Here is a 23,381-nt window from a genome sequence, read left to right on the forward strand (position 1 = left end):
ATGACGATAATGAAAATATTTCGTCAACGAACAGATTTTTTTCAGGACGATGTCATGATGACGAGCTAAAAACGTGTCTTTCGAGACTAAAACATCAAAAGATGGATGCCAGTTTTCGTCTGATAAGACGCAAACGGGAAAAAAATTTGCTATAGTTTCCATCATAAGTTCACAATTTGTGATATTTTCTCATCGTATGTGTAGTTAGCACACATTTTAGTAGTGTTTGGTCGTGTCACTCATGTGACGTGCTGCGCCTCCAAACACACAGGCCCATTCCAGGCTCCTTTTGTAAAACGTGTCAGGTGCTGCTTGGGAAGTTTTGTTTTCTTATCTTGGCTATGCCATGTTGCTTTAGCCTTTAAAGGTCTGTTCTGAGTCATCATCACACACTAAATTAACTTGTAGCATTAGCATATCGTTAGCATTAGCATTTAGCGCAGTGACTCGGTGAGTGTCCAGGTGAATTTAATGAATTGCAAATTATGTGCTGTTTTCGTGCTGAGTGTGTATTATCATAATGAAGATGTTGATGTCCTTGTAGCCTATAGACCCTACTCACATGACGTCACAACCACGCCTCCGCGCCATATTATCCATCAGCTCGTCGGGTTTAAGCATTACCGCTACGTAAATTCCTCCTATTATGGCGTGTTTTTCTGCTCGTTAACATTAATAATCAAAATGGTGAAGGCGTGTGTGGCGGTTGGTTGCAATAACAGAGAAGATAGACGGAGAGACTTGAAGTTCTACCGTATTCCGAGAGACCCGGAGAGGAGAGCGAGATGGACTGCTGCAATTCAACAAGAAAACTGGGCACCAAACGATCACTACAGATTATGTAGTAGTAATTTTATATCTGGTAAGATGCATTTAATATATATTTAGAGGGTTTTGGGCTGACAGCCACAATTAAGATCATTGCGAGGCTAATCGCCGACAACATACAGTTTCAAATTCAAGATGCTTATTTCTTCCACCATCATTATTTTTTGAATAATATTTAGCTGGTACCAAGTGAAAGAAGTTAAACAGGTGTGTCCAAACCTTTTGCAAAGGGGGCCAGATTTGATCTGGTAAAAATGCGGGGGGCTACCTTGGCTGATTTACATAGAACAATATATTTAAACTAATTTTAGCAAGCCTTTCTGTGTGTCACATTTGCTTTATAATTTTTTTAATTCATAATTTCAACAATCTCGTCTTTGTGGCATTCTCTTTCGACACTCGGGCTCTTGCGAAATTCTGCTGCTGTGAAATTAAACTAGCTTCAAGTTGCTATAATTTCTCGCTGCGTATCTTCCCTGTAATGTTGTCGTACATGTCAGCGTGTCTTGTTTAGTAATATTGCGTCACATCGAACTCTTTGAAAACAGCGACTGTCTCTTTGCAAATGAGGCAGACAGTTGTTGCGTGTTTTATTGAAGAAATAGTCCAATATCCACCTATCCTTGAAGCGTCGGCCATCGCAGTCAACTTTTTTTTTTATTGACTGTCGCCATTTTAGAAAATTGGAAGTAAAGGGTCACACAGGGTAATGTTGCTTAGAGTGCTGCTCTTAAAGTTTTTCAAACTTTCGTGAGAATAGGCTGATTTTGTGTGGACGAGATAGTTGTAGATATCAGGGTAGCAGATGTCAGGCAGAGAGGGCGAAGACAGCGGGTCGAAAAATATCAATTTAGGCATCAAATATGGATCTGGCGAATGGATAGACTAAAGCTTTTCCACATAACGCCTTTTATGCAACGCATCCAATGAGTTTACAGCGTCTGAAAGCACCGGCCGGGGCTTCCATGAATTGCACTATAAATTGCACGACAAATTGAAACCATTGAGAATACAGATAAACACTGACGGACAATATGGCGGCCGGATACAGCGACACGTCATTCTGTGACGTTGGTGAGTATAGGGTCTATACTTATGTGCTTGTTGGAAACCTTTATTTATTAATTCATGAATGAAAACTTTTGCAGTTTATAGACGAAAACATTTTAAGAATTGTCGACTAAAACTAGACGAAGACGAACACATTTTGAAATAACTAAAATATGACAAAGACTAATAAGTATTTTTGTCCAAAAGCCTAAGATGGAAATTAAAAGAGCTGCACAAAACACTGGTAGGTAGTAGTCGGTTTGTTGTAAAAGAAATGAAACGGTTTAAAATGATGTTGGGTTCTGGCGTTGTTGACTGAAGAGGAGAGGAGTCTACACCCCAAATACCCCAAACATGAGCTGCATGAATACCGACAGGGCAGCTGTCATGGCCACGCCCTGAACAGTAAAAAGTGAGGGCTAGATCAACAGGGCTATGTCCATGTCTTTTTTACATTCAGTGGTACGAACAGGACCTTACGTTGAGGATTAGGGCTGCAGCTATCGAATATTTTAGTAGTCGATTAATTGATGGACTAGTTAGTTCGAATAATCGAGTGATCGGATAAGGAACATGAAAAATTAAAACACCTGAGCTGAGCCTCAAACGATATAATTTTTTTTTTCAATGAGGCTCTGTCTACAACAAATGAACAATTGGCTCACTTGGATAGAAAACGTCTGCTAGCTTAAATGCTATAAAATGTTAAAATATTTTTTTACAATGCTCTTAACAAGTGGTTCAGACACATATTCCCACAAAAAAAAAACGGCTAAATATACCTACAATCTAAATTAAGAATGCATTAAAAAATATTCGATCAAACAAAAACTTAGCTTATGTTGGTCTTAACATGGAGCAGTTGGATTCAGCCATGTGAAAAGAGGCAGACCATAGGGTATTGTATCCACCCTGATCAGTAAAATTAAATGCAAACATTTTAAAAATCAACCATTACAATGCCACTTTAATTAAACGAATACTCGAAGCAACAAAATTTAGTTCGAATATTTTTTTCTAATCCAATACTCGAGTTAATCGATTAATCGTTGCAGCACTGTTGAGGATGCTTATTGAGAAAATGGTTTAGTGTCGAACTGTGTTCGAGTGTATCAAGGTGTTCGTGCGTGGGTATAACTGACGTCACAAAATGGCCGTGTTCGTAACTGGTGTCAATGTTTTTCTTTTTTATTTAAATACTATTTTCTACATTAGCAGAAGTCAGAGAAATTGAAATTTGCATACTTAGAGCACTTATATTAGGTGTTGTCTTTCACTTTGTCTCGTAATACCTATTTCTATCCCATGGCTTAAGAATTAATGTGATTTTATTGTGTGTCTTGTTTTTGTCATCAGAATGTAAATGTGCCGCTCTGGACTTGGCGTTCATTGTGGACAGCTCCGAAAGTATTGGCTCTACAAATTTTGCTCTTGCCAAAGACTTTATCATCACCGTTGTAGACAGACTGATTAAAGACCAGCAGGTCAAGGTAATGGCCTTCTTTGTGATGTTTAGTTCAAAGTCATTTCATGCATGAACGCTGAATTCTGACCAGTTCAAGACTGTCGTGGCGGGCTGGGGTGGCCTCCTCTAAAATTCTAGGGAATGGAACCGTTGGGACAAAAAAAAAAAGTTTAAAAAAAAAAAAAAATGTAGATTACGTTTTGGGCTTGAGAGCTGGCTTCCGTTTATCTCTCTTAAGACTTCCCTCTTCCTGTTTGGCCATAATTACTCAGGAAGGGTTGGGAACACACAAATGTTTAGAACATAATGGTAGACATAACAAACAGATAAACAAGCTCTGTGTTTTTTCCCTCCAGTTTGCAGGTAATGAGTCCAGGGTGAGTGTTGTGCAATACAGTGGAGCAAAAGCCCAAGAAGTCGTCCAACTTGGAACCAACGTTGCTACCCTCACTGAGTTTAAACAGTGAGTTGTTTTACACACTCAGCTCTGACTAATCCCATATTCCACTCTTGCTCTTTGACTACACACCAAAAAACCACAACCACAAAAAAAAAAAAAAAATGCTTAATCCACACCAGAATTTAAATATGTCGCACATCACAATTTTGATTCAGACTTTGAAAGAATATCTGATTGTTTTCATGATGCATACTGTAAATTTTCACTTCTGTTTTTGCTATTTATTAACAGTGTGTTAAGAGCATCGTGGCTCTTATCAAATGCCTGACGATCTTTTTTATGTGGTTTTATCTTAAGTGGTCAACGTTAACAACCTCAGTCAACAGCCTTATCAACAAACCAATGGTAACCTAAATTGATGTAATCACGGTGGAAATCATGGAAACCCATTTTCTGGGTGAGACTATCATCACCAGAGAAAAAATTAACTAGTCACACTACTAATTGTCATACAAGTGTAAGTTTAACTCACTATTTATATTAGGGTTGTTCCGATCATGTTTTTTTGCTCCCAATCCCATCCCGATCGTTTTAGTTTGAGTATCTGCCGATCCCGATATTTCCCGATCCGATTGCTTTTTTTTGCTCCCGATTCAATTCCAATCATTCCCGATAATTTTTCCCGATCATATACATTTTGGCAATGCATTAAGAAAAAAATGAATAAAACTCGGACGAATATATACATTCAACATACAGTACATAAGTACTGTATTTGTTTATTATGACAATAAATCCTTAAAATGGCATTTACATTATTAACATTCTTTCTGTGAGAGGGATCCACGGATAGAAAGACTTGTGACTTTGTATATTGTGACTAAATATTGCCATCTAGTGTATTTGTTGAGCTTTCAGTAAATGATACTGTAGTCATGCCCAAATGCATGATGGGAAGTGGAACCATGACTGTGCGTAGTGCTACCAATTGATATATCTTCTCTGCGTTGGCAAATAACACAAGGTGTTAAGATAAAGGTCAATTGCTACCTTGCTTCCCCACATTGCTTTCCATGATATTTCTAATCGTAGGGAGAGGGAATTTCAGGCTTTAGCCAATTAGGCTCCAAAGGCTGCCAAAATTCACTCTACTCATTTTACGCTGCCTTTTATTTCTCTATATAGGTAAAATGGCGCCATTACAGATTGAACGCAACAATGCGTGAGTGGGTCGTGCAGCGCATGCATTAATTGCGTTAAATATTTTAACGTGATACATTTTTTTAAAAATTAATTACCGCCGTTATTAGGAAAAATTTGATAACCCTACCTTAAGCCTAAACTAAAGACTCTGGAAGAGTGAAACATATTATGTCTGTAACGTTAAATACAATTAGAAAACGATTTAATTTAAAAAAAAAAAAAAATATATATATATATATATATATATATATATATATATATTTAAAAAAGGCATGGCCGATATTTTTTTGCCGATTCCGATACTTTGAAAATGACGTGATCGGACCCGATTGATCGGCATCTCTATTTTATTAAAGCATACATTTATAAAACACTTAACTTTTATGAGGGGAAAAAAAGAACAAACTTCAACTTGGAGTTTCTAGTCAAAACGGGGATAAAAGTGGGGATACTTTGCAAAGCAAAGCCCCCCACATATACCATAAGGGAACGAAGCAAAGGACTCCTTATCGACCGTCATTTACTGCAAAAGCGGAATAAAAACAAGTTAATGGTACAAGATGATATTCCAGTAGAAAAACTGCTTGGGACTACTTTTCTTCTCAGTGATAGTTACTTCCAGTGTTTGATTGCGATTGACAACAGAGGGCACATGGATCTTTCCCACATTTATTTTTGAAAAAATTTAAATGCCGCTTTTCCACTGCTTGACACTTTATGTGTGTTAAATTAACAGTGAGTTAAGCGGGTTAGTAAAAAAATATCCTGAATTAACCTAGATAAATAAAATACAAATCAGATTTTTTCTCCAACCTCAATAAATGTGTGGAACACGATCTGCTATAAGACAACACAATAGACCCTTGTTCGTGCCCTCTTTAGTTGTGGAGTATGTATTTAATGTGGTATGAAATTGAAGTTTCCTTCCACTTTTTCGACGCATCGCAGTACAGCACACACGCCTTGACCGATTTGTACTGTTCCAACTTTGAAACACTCCAAAAATTTACACAACACAGGCTCTCCTTTGATTTTGCCCCTCATGTTTACAGTATCGACTAAAATGCAGGTTTTTCAACCCCCAAAATTAAATTTTCAATGGCAGAAACATTTTTAAAAATCTAATTTCATCTTGTTTGTTCTACATTTTTCATCCTATTCACATAATTTACTACCGTAATTTTTAGACTATAAGCCGCTACTTTTTTCCTTCATTTTGAATCTTGCGGCTTACAGTCCAGTGCGGCTTATTTGTTGATTTATTTGGGTTAATATGTAACACTTTATTTGACAGCTGCGTCATGAGTCCGTAAAAAGACCGTCATAATTATGACATTGCACTATCATGGGCATTACTCGTTGCTTTTGACAGATGTCATTAAGCTTCATACATGAAAATTATCTCACTAACTCGGATCTTTTGCATCCATTCAAAAGTGAGATAATTTGCAGGATAACACTAAATGACATCTGTTATAAGCATTCATGAATGCTCATGACAGTGTCATTTCATAATTATGATTGTCTAATGAGTCTTATGGCGTCACTGTCATATGAAGTGTTACCAGGTCCCATAACTAGCAATTAATGAAACAACTGGAACAGTAATTAGTAACTGGTGTCTATATATATATATATTTTTTTTTTCCCGGAATTTTGGGACTGTATGCCGCTACTGTTTTCCTTTATTTTGAATCCTGCTGCTCATAGTCCAATGCGGTTTATTTGTTGATTTATTTGGGTTATTAGGTAACACTTTACTGTATTTGACAACGGCGTCATATTTATGACATGACGCTGTCATTAGCAGTAATGAATGCTTCTAACAGATGTCATTAAATGTCATCTGACAAATTATGTCCAGCTTGGCTGTTTTACATCCATTCAAAAGTGAGATAATTTGCCAGATAGCACTAAATGACATCTGTTATAAGCATTCATTAATGCTAATGATAGTGTCATGTCATAATTATGTTTGTCTAATAACAGTCTCATGGTGCCAATGTCAAATAAAGTGTTACCAAATACCATAACTAGCAATTAATGAAACAACTGGAACAGTAACTTAAAAATGTATTTGCACAGAACATGAATTTTATAATTATTTTTATCTGTAGCGGTGCAATGCATGTTAGGAGGCATGTTGGACAACCACAGTGTTGACAGTAGGTGACAGCAGAGGTTGACTGTCTCCCCCATGGGAGCAGTGATGGTCAAATGAAGCTTCTTGAAGCACAATGAAGCTTTGCAGCCGATTGGTTCAAAACTTCATGGTGGTTCATTTGGTCTTATGACAGTTGTATGATGCCGCTCTCAAATAAAGTGTATCGATTAATATCTTTTGGTGTAAATATCCCATTATACAGTGAGGACAGCTGCGGCTTATAGTCCAGTGCGGCTTTTCCATGAACAAAGGCCATTTTTGTGTCAAATTTGGTGGTTGGCGGTTGGGGTGGGCGTTTTAGTGCAAAAATTATGGTAATTCACAAATCCAAGAACTCAAGACGCACAAAATTTATATACATCGCCAAAAACAAACAACTAAATTTGACAAAAACATCCACATTTATTTCTATCAGCCCCATTCATTATCAATGACAAAAAAAAAAAAAAAGTCCACAGGAAGTGACCCAAAATATACAGGAAGATTCCTGTAATTACCCTAAAATTAATAAGGTGTGACCCAAAAGTAACTAATTGAATTTGCCAGCCATGGACACCGATAGATGTCCAATTCATTAAAATTGTAAAGACTGATCGTGCATGTTTGCGCTCCCGGTCAATATAGATCGGACATCTTGCACCATCAATGACACTTAAACAGGAGTTAACAAGGAAGTGACTCAAAAATGCCCACAATTTAAAAGGAATTACCCACAGAGCAAAGCACCCCCATGAGATTTCTCCAGAATTTGCATTTTCTTGTTCTTATATACATTTCTATCTATAGTAAATTACCATATACTGTAGTTGAGGTGATGGTTATTGAGTGTGTGTGTAGTTATTCCATGAACAATGTGTGAATGGACATGCGTCTGTTTTGTGTACAGGGCTGTGAAAGACCTTAAATGGTTGGCTGAGGCCACTTACACAGGCGAGGCCCTAAATTTTGCTCTGGAAAACACGATCAAGGTAATGAGGCAGGAGAACCGTGTCGTTCTGGTTCTCACTGATGGACGCTCAGATATTCTCAGGGATAGGGTACCTCTCAGCGTCCTGTGTGGTAATAACGTCAGGGTAAGAATTAAAGACCGAATGAATATCATGCTGCATTAAATCAATTTTAACAACACATCTGTTGGCTTCTAGGTGGGAGGTTTAGGGGTGAAGGACTACTCGGGCCGTCAGCCCAACCAGGAGCAGCTTGGAGATTTGGTCTGTAAGAATGATCCCAAACCAGGCTTTTCGTTCGTTTTGGACAACTTTGCCGAGCTACTTGATGACACTTTCCTGCAGAACCTCACATCCAAAATCTGTCAAGGTATTCCAACAGGAAACATGAACACAAAATATGTACATTGTTTATTTTTCAAGTTTTTGTTATGGATGCTTCTATCTTGATTTACGCTGCCGATTCTGATCATTTTTCACAAAATAGATGCTTCTATCTTGATTTACGCTGCCGATTCTGATCATTTTTCACAAAATAGATTGACAATGACATAACTCCACATGACTCAACAGGCTAAAGAGTGCAAGTAATCAACAAAACAAAATGTCACATGAGTATTCCTTCTAGGGCTGCAGTTATCGATAATTTTAGTAGTCGATTAATCGATGGACTAGGTAGTTCGAGTAATCGGATAAGGAACATGAAAAGCTAAAAAAAAAAAAAACTGAGCTGAGCCTGAAACGGTATAAAAAATAAATGATCTATGTACAACAAAAGAACAATTGGCTAACTTACATAGCAAAACTCCGCTAGCTTAAATGCTATAAAATGCTAACTTTTTTTTACAACAAAAAACTGCTAAATATACCTATAAACTGAATTACGAATGCATTAAAAAGCCCCCCAAAAAAACTTAGCTTATGTCGGTCTTAACAGGAAGCAGTTGGATTCAGCCACGTGAAATGAGGCACACCTGAGGGCAGTGTATTCACCTTAATCAATAAAACTAAATGCAAACACTTTCAAAATAAACCATTACAACGCCACTTTAATTAAACGAATACTCGAAGCAACAAAATTTAATTCAAATATTTTTTTCTAATCGAATCTCGACTTAATCGATTAATCGTTGCAGCACTACTTTCGATCATATAATGAAATATTAAAAAGATGTGAAATGCAGCTTTCACTTAAATTATTCGATTGGTTCCTGGAAAGTACCTTGTGCAATATATTCTGCAAATAAATAATATCAGTTCAGTTCAGCTGGCCGATTTCCTTGTCAGACCTCAAAACAGAAAATCAGTTCACTTTAAGAGAAATCTAAGTGCCACACAAGGCAAGGCAAATTTATTTATATAGCACAATTCAACACAAGGCAATTCAAAGTGCTTTACATCACATGAAGATCATAAAAATCACATTTGAGTCAATACAACGTATAAAAATAAATAAAAATAAAGCAAAAACTACTACTACTAATAATAATTGAAATCAGCAATGGAGAGAAGCACAAGAGGAATAGAAAGCAAGTAGATTGAAATATATAGGCAGTTATGGATATGCAGTGTTAAACAAAAGCATTTTTAGTCCTGATTTAAAGGAGCTAACAGTTTGAGCATACTTCAGACGTTCAGGTAACTTGTTCCAGAAGTGAGGAGCATAATAACTAAATGCTGCCTCACCCTGCTTGGTTCTTGTTCTTGGAACATGCAGGAGACCGGTTCCAGATGACCTTAGGGGTCTAGATGTCTCATAGGAATCTAACAAATCAAGCATGTATTTTGGTCCAAGGCCATTAAGTGTTTTGTAGACGAGCAGTAGTATTTTATAGTCTATCCTATGACTTACTGGAAGCCAGTGTAGCGATTTCAAAACCGGTGTAATGTGGTCAATCTTCCTTGTATTTGTGAGGACTCTGGCTGCAGCATTCTGTACTAGCTGCAGCTTCCTGACTGATTTTTTTTATCAAGACCTGTAAATATACCGTTGCAATAGTCCAATCTGCTGAAAATGAATGCATGCATAAGTTTTTCCATGTCTTGTTGAGTCAGAAGACCCTTAATTCTGGCTATTTTTTTTAGGTGGTAATAAGCAGATTTAGTGACGGACTTTAGATGGCTATAGAATTTCAAGTTTTTGTTATGGATGCTACTATCTTCTATCTTTATACTTACTTACTCACTGTGAAACTTGAGCCTGTTTAGATGAACCCAAAGCTGATATCCTGGCAGCAATCTTAATCAACAGTTCTCAGTCTCTGTTTTTATTTTTTATAGCAGTTTGAAAAGTTCAGAATTATCAGACAGGGGGACTTTAGCTATGTCTGTAACCGCATCTGGGCCGAGCAGCTCGCTGAAAAAAGCTTTGCAGGCAGGTAGTATTAAGGTCTTTGCCACACTGTGGGACTTTGGATTTAGCAACAAGTTCAGCAAGAAGGTAACTAGCTTTTGGGGCATTCTCATTTACCTTTGTAGCTTTTCTCAAAAAAGTTGCCTGTTTCTCTGTGTTTTCACAAAGGCGAACAAAATAGTCCATCGACTTGTTCTGAAGGATGTTTCGTCTGCGGATGACGTTCAGGATAACTGCCCGTGTAGCGTTCAAGAATTGCTCAGATTTCTAGCCGTCAGCCACCTTGCTGCCCTTGACAATGTGTTGGAATAAAACAGGGGGAGGATTGACTGTCGTCACATATGGATAAAATGGAAAGGACACTTTCGTGAATATTGACTCTTGACGAGTCTAATCAAATGATGTACAGTAGACGTGCTAGGGTCCACTTTGTCGCGGACAGCAAGGTAGCTGCTGGTTAGAAATTCGAGCAGTTGTTGAACGCGACAAGAGCGATTCTTCGCTCATCTGCACACTAACGCATTTCTACCTCCTCCTTCCTTCCTACTGCAACTCCACCCCACGACGTTTAAAAAAAATAAAATGAAAATGTGATATTGGATAATTTCTCGCGGCACACTTGACGATCTCTCACGTGCCGTGGCACATCAGTTGAAAAACACTGGTATAGTGAAACATTAAAAAGATGTCAAATGCAGGTTTCACTTAAATTATTCGATAGATTCCTGGAAAGTACCTTGTGCATTATTTTCTGCAAATAAATAATATCAGTTCAGTTCAGTTGGCCGATTTCCTTGTCAGACCTCAAAACAGAAAATCAGTTCACTTTAAGAGAAATCTAAGTGCCACACAACTGAATTTAAAGTGCATTTGATTTGGATTAAAAGAAAAAAAATCAAATATCACTTCAACGAGGGTTTCAATGAAAGAGTTGACTGTCTTGTTGAGCTACAATTATAAAATATTTGCATCCAGGTAACACAAACATCACGGACGTTCCACGCCGCAGACTCTTTTGTTTTGCTCTGTAGTTGCTGTATGCACTTCTCAGCGCGTACTAACCCTAAACGCAGGCTTGCAAGCTGTATTTGAAAGAGCATAGTATCTCTGAACTAAGTTTTGTTCCTGATCGGCAATGAAATAGTGATCACCAATTACACAAAATTTGCCGCGAATGACGGATGGATCGGAGCATCCCTAGTATTTTATTTTTCAGTTCAAATTGAACTGTGTTACTTGAATGCATTGTTTTTTTCTTCCAGATAAGAAATGCCCAGACTACAAATGCCCAAGTAAGTGTATTATTTTATTTTATTTTTATAACATTTTCACTCATGTTGCGGTTACCTTCAAAACTGTGTATAAAAATGCTAAAAGGAATAATAAGGTGAAAAGCAGGTGACCTGTAAATGCCCCGAAAATCGGACCGAATGACTGCGAATGCTCTGGTTTTGAATGAACGAACGTTCTCAGTCTAAATGAATTGGGCGTCGAGCACCGTCAATGGCAGCCTTTTTTTTATTTTTATTTTTTTATTTTTTTTATTATTTTGTTTATTTATTTATTTTAAATGACACCTTTTTAAAATGGTATCTCGATTCTTGACAGGAGCATATCGATAACCTTTTGGAATACAAAGTATCACGATATATCACTATTTTGATATTTTGTCACACCCCGAGTGTTTACTAACCTTTAATTTATGTATAAATGCGAATTCATATTGGAGGTATTGCCTCCTCGGCAGCCACCTTCCGCAAACATGTTTTACATGTCGGTTGGGCCTCCTCCTCTAAGCCGCGGTCGTCTGTAACTTTCCTGTAGCTGAAGTATTCCCATACCAGCGATTTTGTTTTCTTCGATGGGGGGAAAAAAAAGTTCAGGAGTTTCACTTCCTCCAGCCATCTCACTGACACTGAGCGACAACCAGTGAGGGAGGGTTGAGCCTTGCAGCTGCAAACAAAGGATTTCTCCATGCATTTTTCAGAAATAAAAAATAGCTAATACCTTAGGGACGGTATGATGGAAAATTTTTGCGGTTTTGAAACATTGACATTGACATTTTCATACCACGGTGTACCTTCAAACCGGTAATCGGCACATGTCTAGCGTTCATACTGTAGAGGAGATTTTTATCCACATACGAATTATGATCCTAGGTCAAATATGAAAAAAATGTACTTAGTCTGTTCACACTGCATGAAAACTGGCAGATACGTATCGCAACTGGGCAAAGATATACAGTTGTGGTCAAAAGTTTACATACTGTACACTTGTGAAGAACATAATGACATAGCTCTCTTGAGTTTCCAGTTATTACTATAACTCTGATTTTTCTCCGATAGAGTGATTGGAACAGATACTTCTTTGTCACAAAAAACATTCATGAAGTTTGGTTCTTGTATGACTTTATTATGGGTTAACAAAAAAAGTGATCAAATCTGCTGGGTCAAAAATATACATACAGCAACACGAATTAGCAATTTTGACTTCTCTGAGGGCATTTAAATCGGGCTCATTGGATGCAAACGCCCACAAACGCTACAATGGGAAAGTCAAAGGAGCTCAGCATGGATCTGAAAAAGCGAATCATTGACTTGAACAAGTCAGGAAAGTCACTTGGAGCCATTTCAAAGCAGCTGCAGGTCCCAAGAGCAACAGTGCAAACAATTGTTTGTAAGTATAAAGTGCATGGCACTGTTTTGTCACCGCCACGATCAGGAAGAAAACTCAAGCTATCACCTGCTGCTGAGAGAAAATAGGTCAGGAGGGTGAAGATTCAACCGAGAAACACCAGAAAGCAGATCTGCCAAGAATTAGAAGCTGCTTGAACACAGGTGTCAGTGTCCACAGTCAAGTGTGTTTTGCATCTCCATGGACTGAGAGGCTGCCGTGCAAGTAGGAAGCCCTTGCTCCAAAAGCGGCACCTTAGGGCTCGACTGAAGTTTGCTGCTGATCACATGGGCAAAGATAAGACCTTCTGGAGGAAAGTTCTGTGGTCGACGAAACAAAAATCGAGCTATTTGGCCACAGTGCCCAGCAATATGTTTGGAGGAGAAAAGGTGAAGCCTTTAACCCAAAGTACACCATGCCTACCGTCAAGCACGGTGGTGGTAGTATTATGCTGTGGGGCTGTTTTGCTGCAAATGGAACTGGTGCTTTACAGAGAGTAAATGGGGTAATGAAGAAGGAGGATTATCTTCAAATTCTTGAAGATAACCTAAAGTCATCAGCCCGAAGATTGGGTCTTGGGCGCAGTTGGGTTTTCCAACAGGACAATGACCCCAAACACACATCAAAAGTGGTAATGGAATGGCTAAATCAGGCTAGATTTAAGGTTTTCGAATGGCCTTCCCAAAGTCCTGACTTAAACCCCATTGAGAACTTGTGGACAATGCTGAAGAAACAAGTCCATGTCAGAAAGCCATCAAATTTAACTCAACTGCACCAATTCTGTCAAGAGCAGTGGTCAAAGATTCAACCAGAAGCTTGTGGATGGCTACCAAAAGCGCCTAATTGAAGTGAAAATGGCCAAGGGACATGTTACCAAATATTACAGCTGCTGTATGTATATTTTTGACCAAGCAGATTTGATCACTTTTTTCTGTTCACCCATAATAAAGTCATAAAAGAACCAAACTTCATGAATGTTTTTGTGACAAAGAAGTATCTGTTCCAATCACTCGGAGAAAAATCAGAGTTGTAGTAATAACTGGAAACTCAAGAGAGCCATGACATTATGTTCTTCACAAGTGTATGTAAACTTTTGACCACAACTGTAGGAACTGATCTGCAGTGTGAACGCAACCTTTTTGTGATGTTATCGGTTTGTGTATTAATCTAGTGTATTGTGTATGTTGCAGTTTCCTTTTCTCAAAGTCATGACATTCTACTGATGATGGACAGTTCAGCTAGTGTAGGCCAGAAGAACTTCGAATTAAGTAAGACCTTTGCGCACCGATTGGTCGAGCGCTTCCTGAATGCTCAAAAGCAGAGAGGCGTTAATGTCAAATTGGCTGTCGGCCAGTACAGCCGAAATGCCCGCATGGAGCAAGGCCTGACGACAAACATGACGCTGCTGTCCTATCACATCAATGAGATGGCCTTCCAAAATGACGGCACCAACGTATTAGAAGCCATGGAATTAGCCAGCAATGCTCTCCAACCTCGCGGCGACGCAAGCGGAACCAAGAAGAAGGTGGTGTTGTTCTCAGACGGCAGATCTCAGGGCGTCACCGAGGCCGTTCTGGAGAAACGAGTTCGTGATCTGGCAGATGCCGGCTTGGAGCTCTATGTCATCGCGGCGGGCAGCCAAGTCAACGAGCTCAACCTGCGTACGCTGGTGAGCAGGGGGCAGCGCGGTGATATCAACTACGCTCAGCGCCACCTCTTCCGCGTGGCAGACTACCCCTCACTGCTTCGCGGAGTCTTCCACCAAACTGTCTCCCGAAGAGTGTCCATGCCCTGAGTGCAGGACCCACGATAACAGGACCAACACTCTTTAAATTTTTAGTCCCATTATGAATAGTCAGTCTCATTTACCATACACTGTTTTTTTGTTTTTTTTTTTGTAACGAATGTCACAAAGCAACTCATGATTGTCTTCAAGAGGAGCTCCAAGGGTAGACCACCATGGGGCTTTCTGAGATTGGACCATTAGACCCATAACAGGAATGATAACTTAAAGCAACACTATATAACTTTTCAACCTTTATAAAATATTTTCATAACATTTGTAATGATACGTAGACTGACAACTAGTTGAATGACACCTGTTTTAGATCTTGAGGGGTCTGTATCCCTTTCACCATCTCTAATTATCTTTGAGGAGGCTGGCAGGAACCCTGCCACACAAAAAAATTACAAATGTGCTGACTGCTTTACGGCATGCGTCACTTCCCCCTTTCATTGTAAGGACTGAAATTGATGCGAATGCTTTCACGCGAATTCTGCAAAGATGGCAGAGCAACAAAAAAGACAAAAAGTTTTGTCTGAGGAGGGGAAAAAAGGGAGGCTACCAGGATACTCAAGAATAAACATTGGCCCGGCTTTCACTCGCTGGCGTGAAGCCCCCTTCACCCCCTAAACCGTTCTAGTCAACGCTGACGGGTTAGTGTAGAGGGGGTTAGCCACAGGGTTGCTAACCGTCATATGCTATTGTTTAGCAACAACTGGATTCATTACCTTATTACTATTAATCCTTCTCACAGTCGTTGGAAATAGAAATGTATTGTAATCCATCTGCAGGTGACCGGGAGATCATGATTTTACAACACTGTGTGGGTGAGCGCTAGTCCTTCTTCCTGAAGGCAAAACACTACCGCTTTTGTCCACGAGTGTCGCTAAAATCAACCAAAACTGAAAAGTTACCTAGTGTTGCTTTAAACTATTTTTGGATTTTAGACTTAAACAAATTTCATGTTTTAATCTGGCTCAAACTACCCCAGTGGGAAATGTTTAGACTTTTCATGCATGTTTAAAATAATTCAAACTTTTACAAATGACATTTCAACTTTATTTGTGGGTCTAAATTACAGTCATCCCTTCTAATTAAAACTTGTTTTGAAATATACCTGCTTTTCTTTTACCGTTCCAAAAGTGATTTACCGTATTTTTCGGACTATAAGTCGAACCGGAGCGTAAGTCGCATTTTTGGGGGAAATTTACTTGATAAAATCCAGCACATAGAACAGATATGTCATCTTGAAAGGCAATTTAAAATAAAAAATACAGTAGAGAACAACATGCTGAATAAGTGTACAGTATGATAATGTTACATGATGCATGAGCAACGAAATGCGAACGTCGCCGGTATGTTAACGTAACATAGCTATAAAGAGCATGAAAAAACATGCTAACAATTTTACCAAACCATCAGTCTCACTCCAAAACACCAAAATAACATGTGAAATGTTATAATAATGTGTTAGTAATTTCACACATAAATCGCTCCAGAGTAGAAATCGCACCCCAGCCAAACTATGAAAAATAATTGCGACTTATAGTCCGAAAAATACAGTACTCTTCTTAAATATACAAATAAACTGTTTTCGGGACACACCTGATGCTTTGTAAGCTCAAATGTAAACATGAATCAACTTGAGAAAATGCGTCTAACCTTTTGACCGGTATAGTACATAAAAACATGCACATGATTTGTCCCTTTCAAAATATACCTCGAAAAATCTCATGATTCTTTTAACTGAATACTGAAAATAAAATGCCATAAGCACGTTAACTGTATTCCTTAGTTGACTGATGAACAAGACTTGGAAATCTGTATTGGATTAATATCGTGGAAAACAAGATGTGACATCATGAGGCCTTTTTTTTTTTAAAAACTATCAGCACTTCACCTGTGACTAATGAGAACAGCTGGGCGCCACATGTGCCATCTTGCTTAACCCGAAATCTGTGCGCGCATGACTTGGTTTGGAAATGTGTTTCGAGGTGCTCTCTTTACTTGTAGCCTTCGGTGATTGTTCCATAAACAACTCTGCCCTTCCAACCGCTTCAAATGACAGAATGACACAAACTTGCTGTATAATTTTTGCGCAGCTTGAGATGACTCTGTCAAACACACACACATAAACTCCTTTGTATTTCATTAGTGAGTTAGGGAAACATCTGTCATGGTTGAAGGCTGGGGAAAAAAAAAAAACTACACTGCCCCCCTTCCCTATGAAACCACCCAACTAGTACAACCCTTAAATGTGTCAGTTCCTCACCTTTAATGTCATTGCCAATAAGTAGCCGATTCACTCTACAGTTGTCATTACTTTTGGTGCTAAATAGTCTGTGTTTCAGCCTTTACCCATGTAAAGAAAATTCACTTAGGATAGTCAAAAGTGCTTCTTTAATAAAGGTTGTTACACAAAAATGTCTCTGCTACTCACGCTGATTTACCACCCACATGTACACACGCAAATACAGTGATCCCTCGTTTTTCGCGATTAATGGGGACCAGAACCCGCCGCGATAAAGGGAAAAACTGCGAAGTAGCACCCCTGAATTTTTTTTTTTTTTTCCAGGGGTGCAACTTCGCTACCTCCAAAAATAAATATTTTTTTTTTTGTTCACTGTATTTATTCAGATTTATAACTGAAAAAAGATGCATATAAGACCTGTTTTTCAACGTTTTCCCCAAAGTGTAATTTAAAAAAAAAATGTATTTAATAAATGTTTTTAAGCACTTTGAATGTAATAATTATAGGGCTGCAGCTATCGATTATTTTAGTAGTCCATTAATCGATGAACTATTTAGTTCGAATAATCGATTAATCGAATAAGGAACATGAAAAATTCAAATAGCTGAGCCTTAAACGTTATGAAAAATAAATGAGGATCTATGTACAGCAAAAGAACAATTGGCTAACTTACATAGCAAAAGTCCACAAGCTTAAATGCTATAAAATGCTTTTTTTTTCTCCAATGCTCTTAACAAATGGTTCAGACTCATATTCCCACAAAAAAACTGCTAAATATAAAGTAAATTACAAATGCATTAAAAGCATTAGTCTTAACAGGGAGAAGTTGGATTCAGCCATGTGAAATGAGGCAGACCAGAGGGCAATGTATCTACCCTGATCAATGAACTAAATGTAAACACTTTCGAAATTAACCATTACAGCGCCACTTTAAACGAATACTCGAAGAAAAAAAATTTCATTCGAATATTTTTTTCTAATCGAATACTCAAGTTAATCGGTTAATCGTTGCAGCAATAAATAATTATGATAAGTTTTAAACATGTTACTGTCCCACAGCATTATTTTTAACCAAGAAAAAAAGTAGACTCCCAATCCATTCAAAAAAAGAAAAAAAAAATTTTTTTTTAAACTTTATTAAATGCTTCATTGAGTATGTCCACTCAAGCTGCTCAGTTTTCCACATCACGCCAGCCCATATTGCTGCAGGCTTTTGTTGTTGCACCAGGGAGAGGTGTGTGAACCTTTTTGGGTTTCAAAAAGTTCCCGTTCACCGCGGATAATGGCTAAAAGTCCGAAAACTTTGGGACCATTGTGTGGTGAGTAAGCTACGTGTTTTATATGATGTCGAATACTGGGATCATGGCACACGTTTTAATAAGGACGTGGCTTGCATTTTGTGGGTGAAAATTCTCCCTGTCCACCGACAAGGCCACACAGGTGACAACCGGCGGCTTGTCGCACACCATGGTCGCCGGCCGATAAAGGCGTGCCCACTGAAAATACTCTTTCCTCGGCTTGGCTGGCCGAACCAGCCTGCTCGGACCTATTTGCGCGCCCACCGAGAATGCGCTTTCCTCGGCTTGGCCACAAGCAGCTCCCCGTTCCGACGCCGGCCGTTTTTTCCGGTGGTCATTTTCCAACTGCATCCCAGCAACGAGCACTTATGCCCGCAGCACGGGAACGATGAACCGTAACTTGCTCGCCGCCGGGGGTTGGCCGATCCAGCCCGTTCGGTCATGTTTGCGTGCCCACCAAGAATGTGCTTTCCTCAGCTTGGCCATGAGCAGGTCCCCACTCCGACGTTGGCCGGTTTGTCCGGCGGTCATTTTCCAGCTGCTTCCCCTCCGCAATGACCACTCCTGCCCGCAGCAATGTAGCGACGAGTCAAAACTTGCTCACCGCCAGGGGCTGGCCGATCGGTGAAGACAATCAACCCCGCCGCCGAGTGTAGCAGGGAGCAGGGAAATGACAAAAGCCGGACTAACTCCGGTGGCATATAATACTGTTCTGGAGAGGAAGAAGTCGGCAGTTTTTACCATTATGCAGTAATTTTGGCCCGTCATACTGAATAAATGCATTTTTAATATTATTAATATTCCATTTAGCACAAGACTGTTATTTGTCATGACCATACCATTTATTTAACAATTGGGGAAACTACTTAGATAAAAGAATATCCTATAAAAATATTGGAGTAGAGAGATTGAAACAATGAAGTCATTTTGCTGCTCTGTGTCATATTTTCCTCGTTCTGAATCTTCCACCTCAGTGGGCTGAATTCTAAATCAGATGAAATCGTGACCCTGCCAACATCATCATCCAGCTTGGGATGCTAGAGCGCGATAATGACAGGCAGGTCTAAACGGCCAGATTAAAAGACAAATTTCTCATCATCTGCGCTTTGCTAAATTGTTCTATACAGTCAAATCGTCTCAAAATATTATTCTAATTCACATAATAATGCTATTTAAGTTTTTTTATGTTGTCACAGGCACTTTAAAGCAACACTTTGTAACTCTTCAGTCTTAGTCGATTTTAGCGCCACCGATGGACAAAAGCGGTAGTGTTTTGCCTTAAGGAAAACTTTGTTTCCCATGAGGACCAGCGCACACCCGCATAGTGTCGTAAAATCCTGATGGTCGCCTGCAGATGGATTAAACAACATTTCTGTTTCCAGTGGCTGTGTTAAGAATGAAAAGTAATAAGGTAATGAATCCAGTTGTGGCTAAACAATAGCATATGACGGTTAGCATCCGTTTGGCTTAGTTTGGCTAACCACCCCAACCCCACCCGAACTAGTCCGCGCTGATGACTTCGGTTCGGGTGGAGGGAGCGCCACATCAATGATTGAAAGCCGAGCCAATGTTTATTCTGTATATCCTGGTAGCTGCCCTTTCTTTTTCTCCTTCAGACAAAACTTTTTGTCTCAGTTGCTCTGCCATCTTTGCAGAATTCACAGTCGACATACCATCACAATTAGGGTTGTTCAGATCATGTTTTTTTGGCTCCTGATCCGATCCCGATCGTTTTAGTTTGAGTATCTGCCGATCCCGATATTTCCCAATCCAATTGCTTTTTTTTTTGCTCCCGATTCAATTCCAATCATTCCCGATAATTTTTCCCTATCATATACATTTTGGCAGTGCATTAAGAAAAAAAATGAATAAAACTCGGACGAATATATACATTCAACATACAGTACATAAGTACTGTATTTGTTTATTATGACTATTATGACTTATTATATGTTGTGACTAAATATTGCCATCTAGTGTATTTGTTGAGCTTCCAGTAAATGATACTGTAGCCATTTAACTTTTCTGCTCAAATGCATGATGGGAAGTGCAACCATGACTGTGCGTAGTGGCACCAATTGATATATTTTCTCTGCGTTGGGAAATAAGATAGGGTGTTAAGAAAAAGATCAACTACTACCTTTCTTCCCCACATTGCTTCCCACGATTTTTCTAATTGTTGTGAGAGGGACTGTAAGGCTTTAGCCAATTAAAAAAAAGGCTCCAAAGGCTGCCAAATTCTCTCTACTCATTATATGCTGCGTTTTAGCTCTATATATAGATAAAACGGCGCCATCATAGATTGAACGCGACAATGCGTGAGTGGGTCGTGCAGCGCATGCGTTAATTGCGTTAAATATTTTAAGGTGATTAATTTTTTAAAAATTAATTACCGCCGTTAACGCGTTAAATACAATTAGAAAACAATTTGATTAAAATATATATATATATATATATTCAAAAAAGGCATGTCCGATATTTTTTTGCCGATTCCGATACTGACGTGATCGGACCGATCGACATCTTTAATCACAATTGTTCTGAAAATATTTTCTAAAGGTTCAAAAATGACCTAGCGTTGCTTTAACATATTATAGCTAACTGTATTATGATGCCCCACTGGATGCTTTACTGATGATAAATGTAACAACTTCAAGTTTTTCCAAATAAAAATTCTGTGAAAAATTGAACAATTTCAACTGAATTTATGTAAAAAGTGCCAATACTGCACCATTATACTTGTTTTTGAAATCAAAATAGTGCAAAAATCAGTTTTTGGGATCAAGTGCAAGTGCAAAGTGCCATTAAGGCACATGTTCTGTTCTCAATGTCTGTGTGGGTACACAAATTGATAGATAGTGAACAAATCAGGCTCTAAAGAGAAGTCGGACGCTGGAGTAAAGTTGAATTGGCTTTACTGTGGTCATCTTACTCTTGACAAGAGCACTGAAACTTTTTTGTAAAACTGAAAACAACAAAACATTGCCTTATTTTTGCAAAGACAAACAAAAGCGAAAGAGAGAAATATAAAAACGAACAGAATAGTATTCATGGAAAACCCGCTAGTCTCCTTCTGAAAGTTTCACTAAATTTCCTCTATTTTTTGTCACATTATTCCCACTGCATTTTCAAGGTAAACTCAAATCTGTGTAAATGTGTAGGTTCAGGTCATTTTTTTATTTTTTTTTATCAGTCAAGTAGAAAAGTGTAAGCCCGGATTTCCTAATGACCATTCCAGGGATCCCCAAAATCAACTAGGGGACGCTCAAATTACATACGACCCCGCTGGATTTGGAAAAGTGGAAAAGTGTTATGGGCATTTCTAAACAGATGTTTAAATCAACAGCAGTTTTGCCTCTGAGCAATGACTTGACTTAATGTCAGCTACACATATTCTATACTTAAAGGGACCCTCGGACTTAGACTTGTAGTCTGTAATAAGACACAATTTGTTTCACTAAAATATGTTATTAGAAACTAGGAGTGGGAACCACTTGGTACCTCACGATACGATACGATTTGCGATGCAAAGCTTACGATAACGATGATCTGACGATACAACGATTATCGATACATTGGTCAGGAAATCATTCTAGGATATTCTACAAACAACTGATAAACAGAAAAACAAGCTTCTGCTGTGAATTGGAATGAGTTTATAATTAGTAGACGTCCAATCCATTTGAAGAGGGTTCATTCGCTGTCATCCCTCCCACTTCAAACTCATTGAACGTCTATGGCCAGAGTGGCAGCCAATGCCAGGCAATGAGGTAATTTTGGGCCATTTAAGGTCATTTACCTCTTCATTTTCAGTTACCGTACTTCCTGTTGATTTTGGGGTATTTTATAGGTCTCTTCTTGCCTGGCACGGCCAGACGGTTCTCCCTGCATTTTTCAAACACTGTGAGAATAGTCTGGGACCCAACCCATTAACAACCTCTCGAGCATGAACAAAATAACTGTCCAATCAGATTCTTTTATTTGCGTGACTTGTTCTTAACGAGCAACGTCACTCTTCAGCATCGGAAGTCGTCTCCACAACAACAAAGATGGCGAACAGGAGAGCCGAGAATATGTTCCAATCCACGGTAAAATCAGTTTTAAATCACCAAAAACACATCGACACAAGTCATTGCCAACAGTCTGTCTCGCGCTAGCCATGTTGAATAAACTCTGCTCTCCTCGTATGTTTACTTCCGCGCGCAAGTCCCTCGTCGCTTTACTAGTGGTGTCAACAATAATCGATATGGCGATGCATCCCGAGGCGGGGCATGGACGATTCGATTCGATGCGGGCAACAAGCCGAATCAATTCAGCCCATTTTAAAATATATAAGTAGGTTCAAAAATCTTCCCTGCGCAATTCCGGTGATGCAACAGATTTGGTTTCCCCATTTGTATTATTATTCTCATGTTTCATTTTTTATACACCGCATAACTCTGGTCAAGTTTCCCACCAACCTTGTAGAAGCCAAAATGTCTCCAGATGTTTGCTTTCAATGTCTTAGGTGCATCAATAATCTTTCTCGCTCCCTCATTCTCCGCTTCAGCCATTGTTATGTTATGTCCTATCTCTTACAGGTTAGACCTTGTGCCCGAACCCGAACGGGTCGGGTCGGGCCCAAAATTTTAAGCATTCACGTTCTGGTCGGGTCGGGTCGGGTCGGGTCGGGCCGCCGCGCCGGACTAATAATTTTTTTTTTTTTTTAAATGGGATAAAACCGAGAGCAGGCTCTCTGTATTGTGCATTTGCTTGTGCACGCACATGAACGCAGTGGCGCCGCCCGCATTTTCTACTTCTCCCGCTGTGGCACTTGCGATTCGTTATGAAAGTCACTTTTATTTTTGCACACAGAGGCAACACAATTGTGATCTTTTTGAATCTTCTCCTCTGTGTGTCTGTAAAATTGCATGTTTTTTTTTTTTTTTTTGTATTAAACTTTCCCAACGTTATTTCATTGTGTAAA

The 23,381-nt window shown here is 39.0% G+C and overlaps 1 protein-coding gene across 1 annotated transcript in view; it reads left to right on the forward strand.

Moving 5' to 3' along the window:
* The window catches only part of col6a1 (collagen, type VI, alpha 1), a 68,413-nt gene extending 51,672 nt beyond the window's left edge, over positions 1–16,741 (forward strand). The window contains exons 30-35 of the mRNA XM_057857338.1: positions 3,235–3,368; positions 3,700–3,806; positions 7,997–8,183; positions 8,256–8,427; positions 11,673–11,702; positions 14,274–16,741. Of these exons, the coding sequence (XP_057713321.1) occupies positions 3,235–3,368; positions 3,700–3,806; positions 7,997–8,183; positions 8,256–8,427; positions 11,673–11,702; positions 14,274–14,878 (1,235 nt within the window). The 3' untranslated portion in view covers positions 14,879–16,741. The remainder of the gene's footprint in view (positions 1–3,234; positions 3,369–3,699; positions 3,807–7,996; positions 8,184–8,255; positions 8,428–11,672; positions 11,703–14,273) is intronic.
* The last annotated feature ends 6,640 nt before the right edge of the window (positions 16,742–23,381 follow it).

The sequence above is a fragment of the Corythoichthys intestinalis genome, chromosome 14 (assembly GCF_030265065.1).
Source record: "Corythoichthys intestinalis isolate RoL2023-P3 chromosome 14, ASM3026506v1, whole genome shotgun sequence".
Classification (NCBI taxonomy): Eukaryota; Metazoa; Chordata; class Actinopteri; order Syngnathiformes; family Syngnathidae; genus Corythoichthys; species Corythoichthys intestinalis.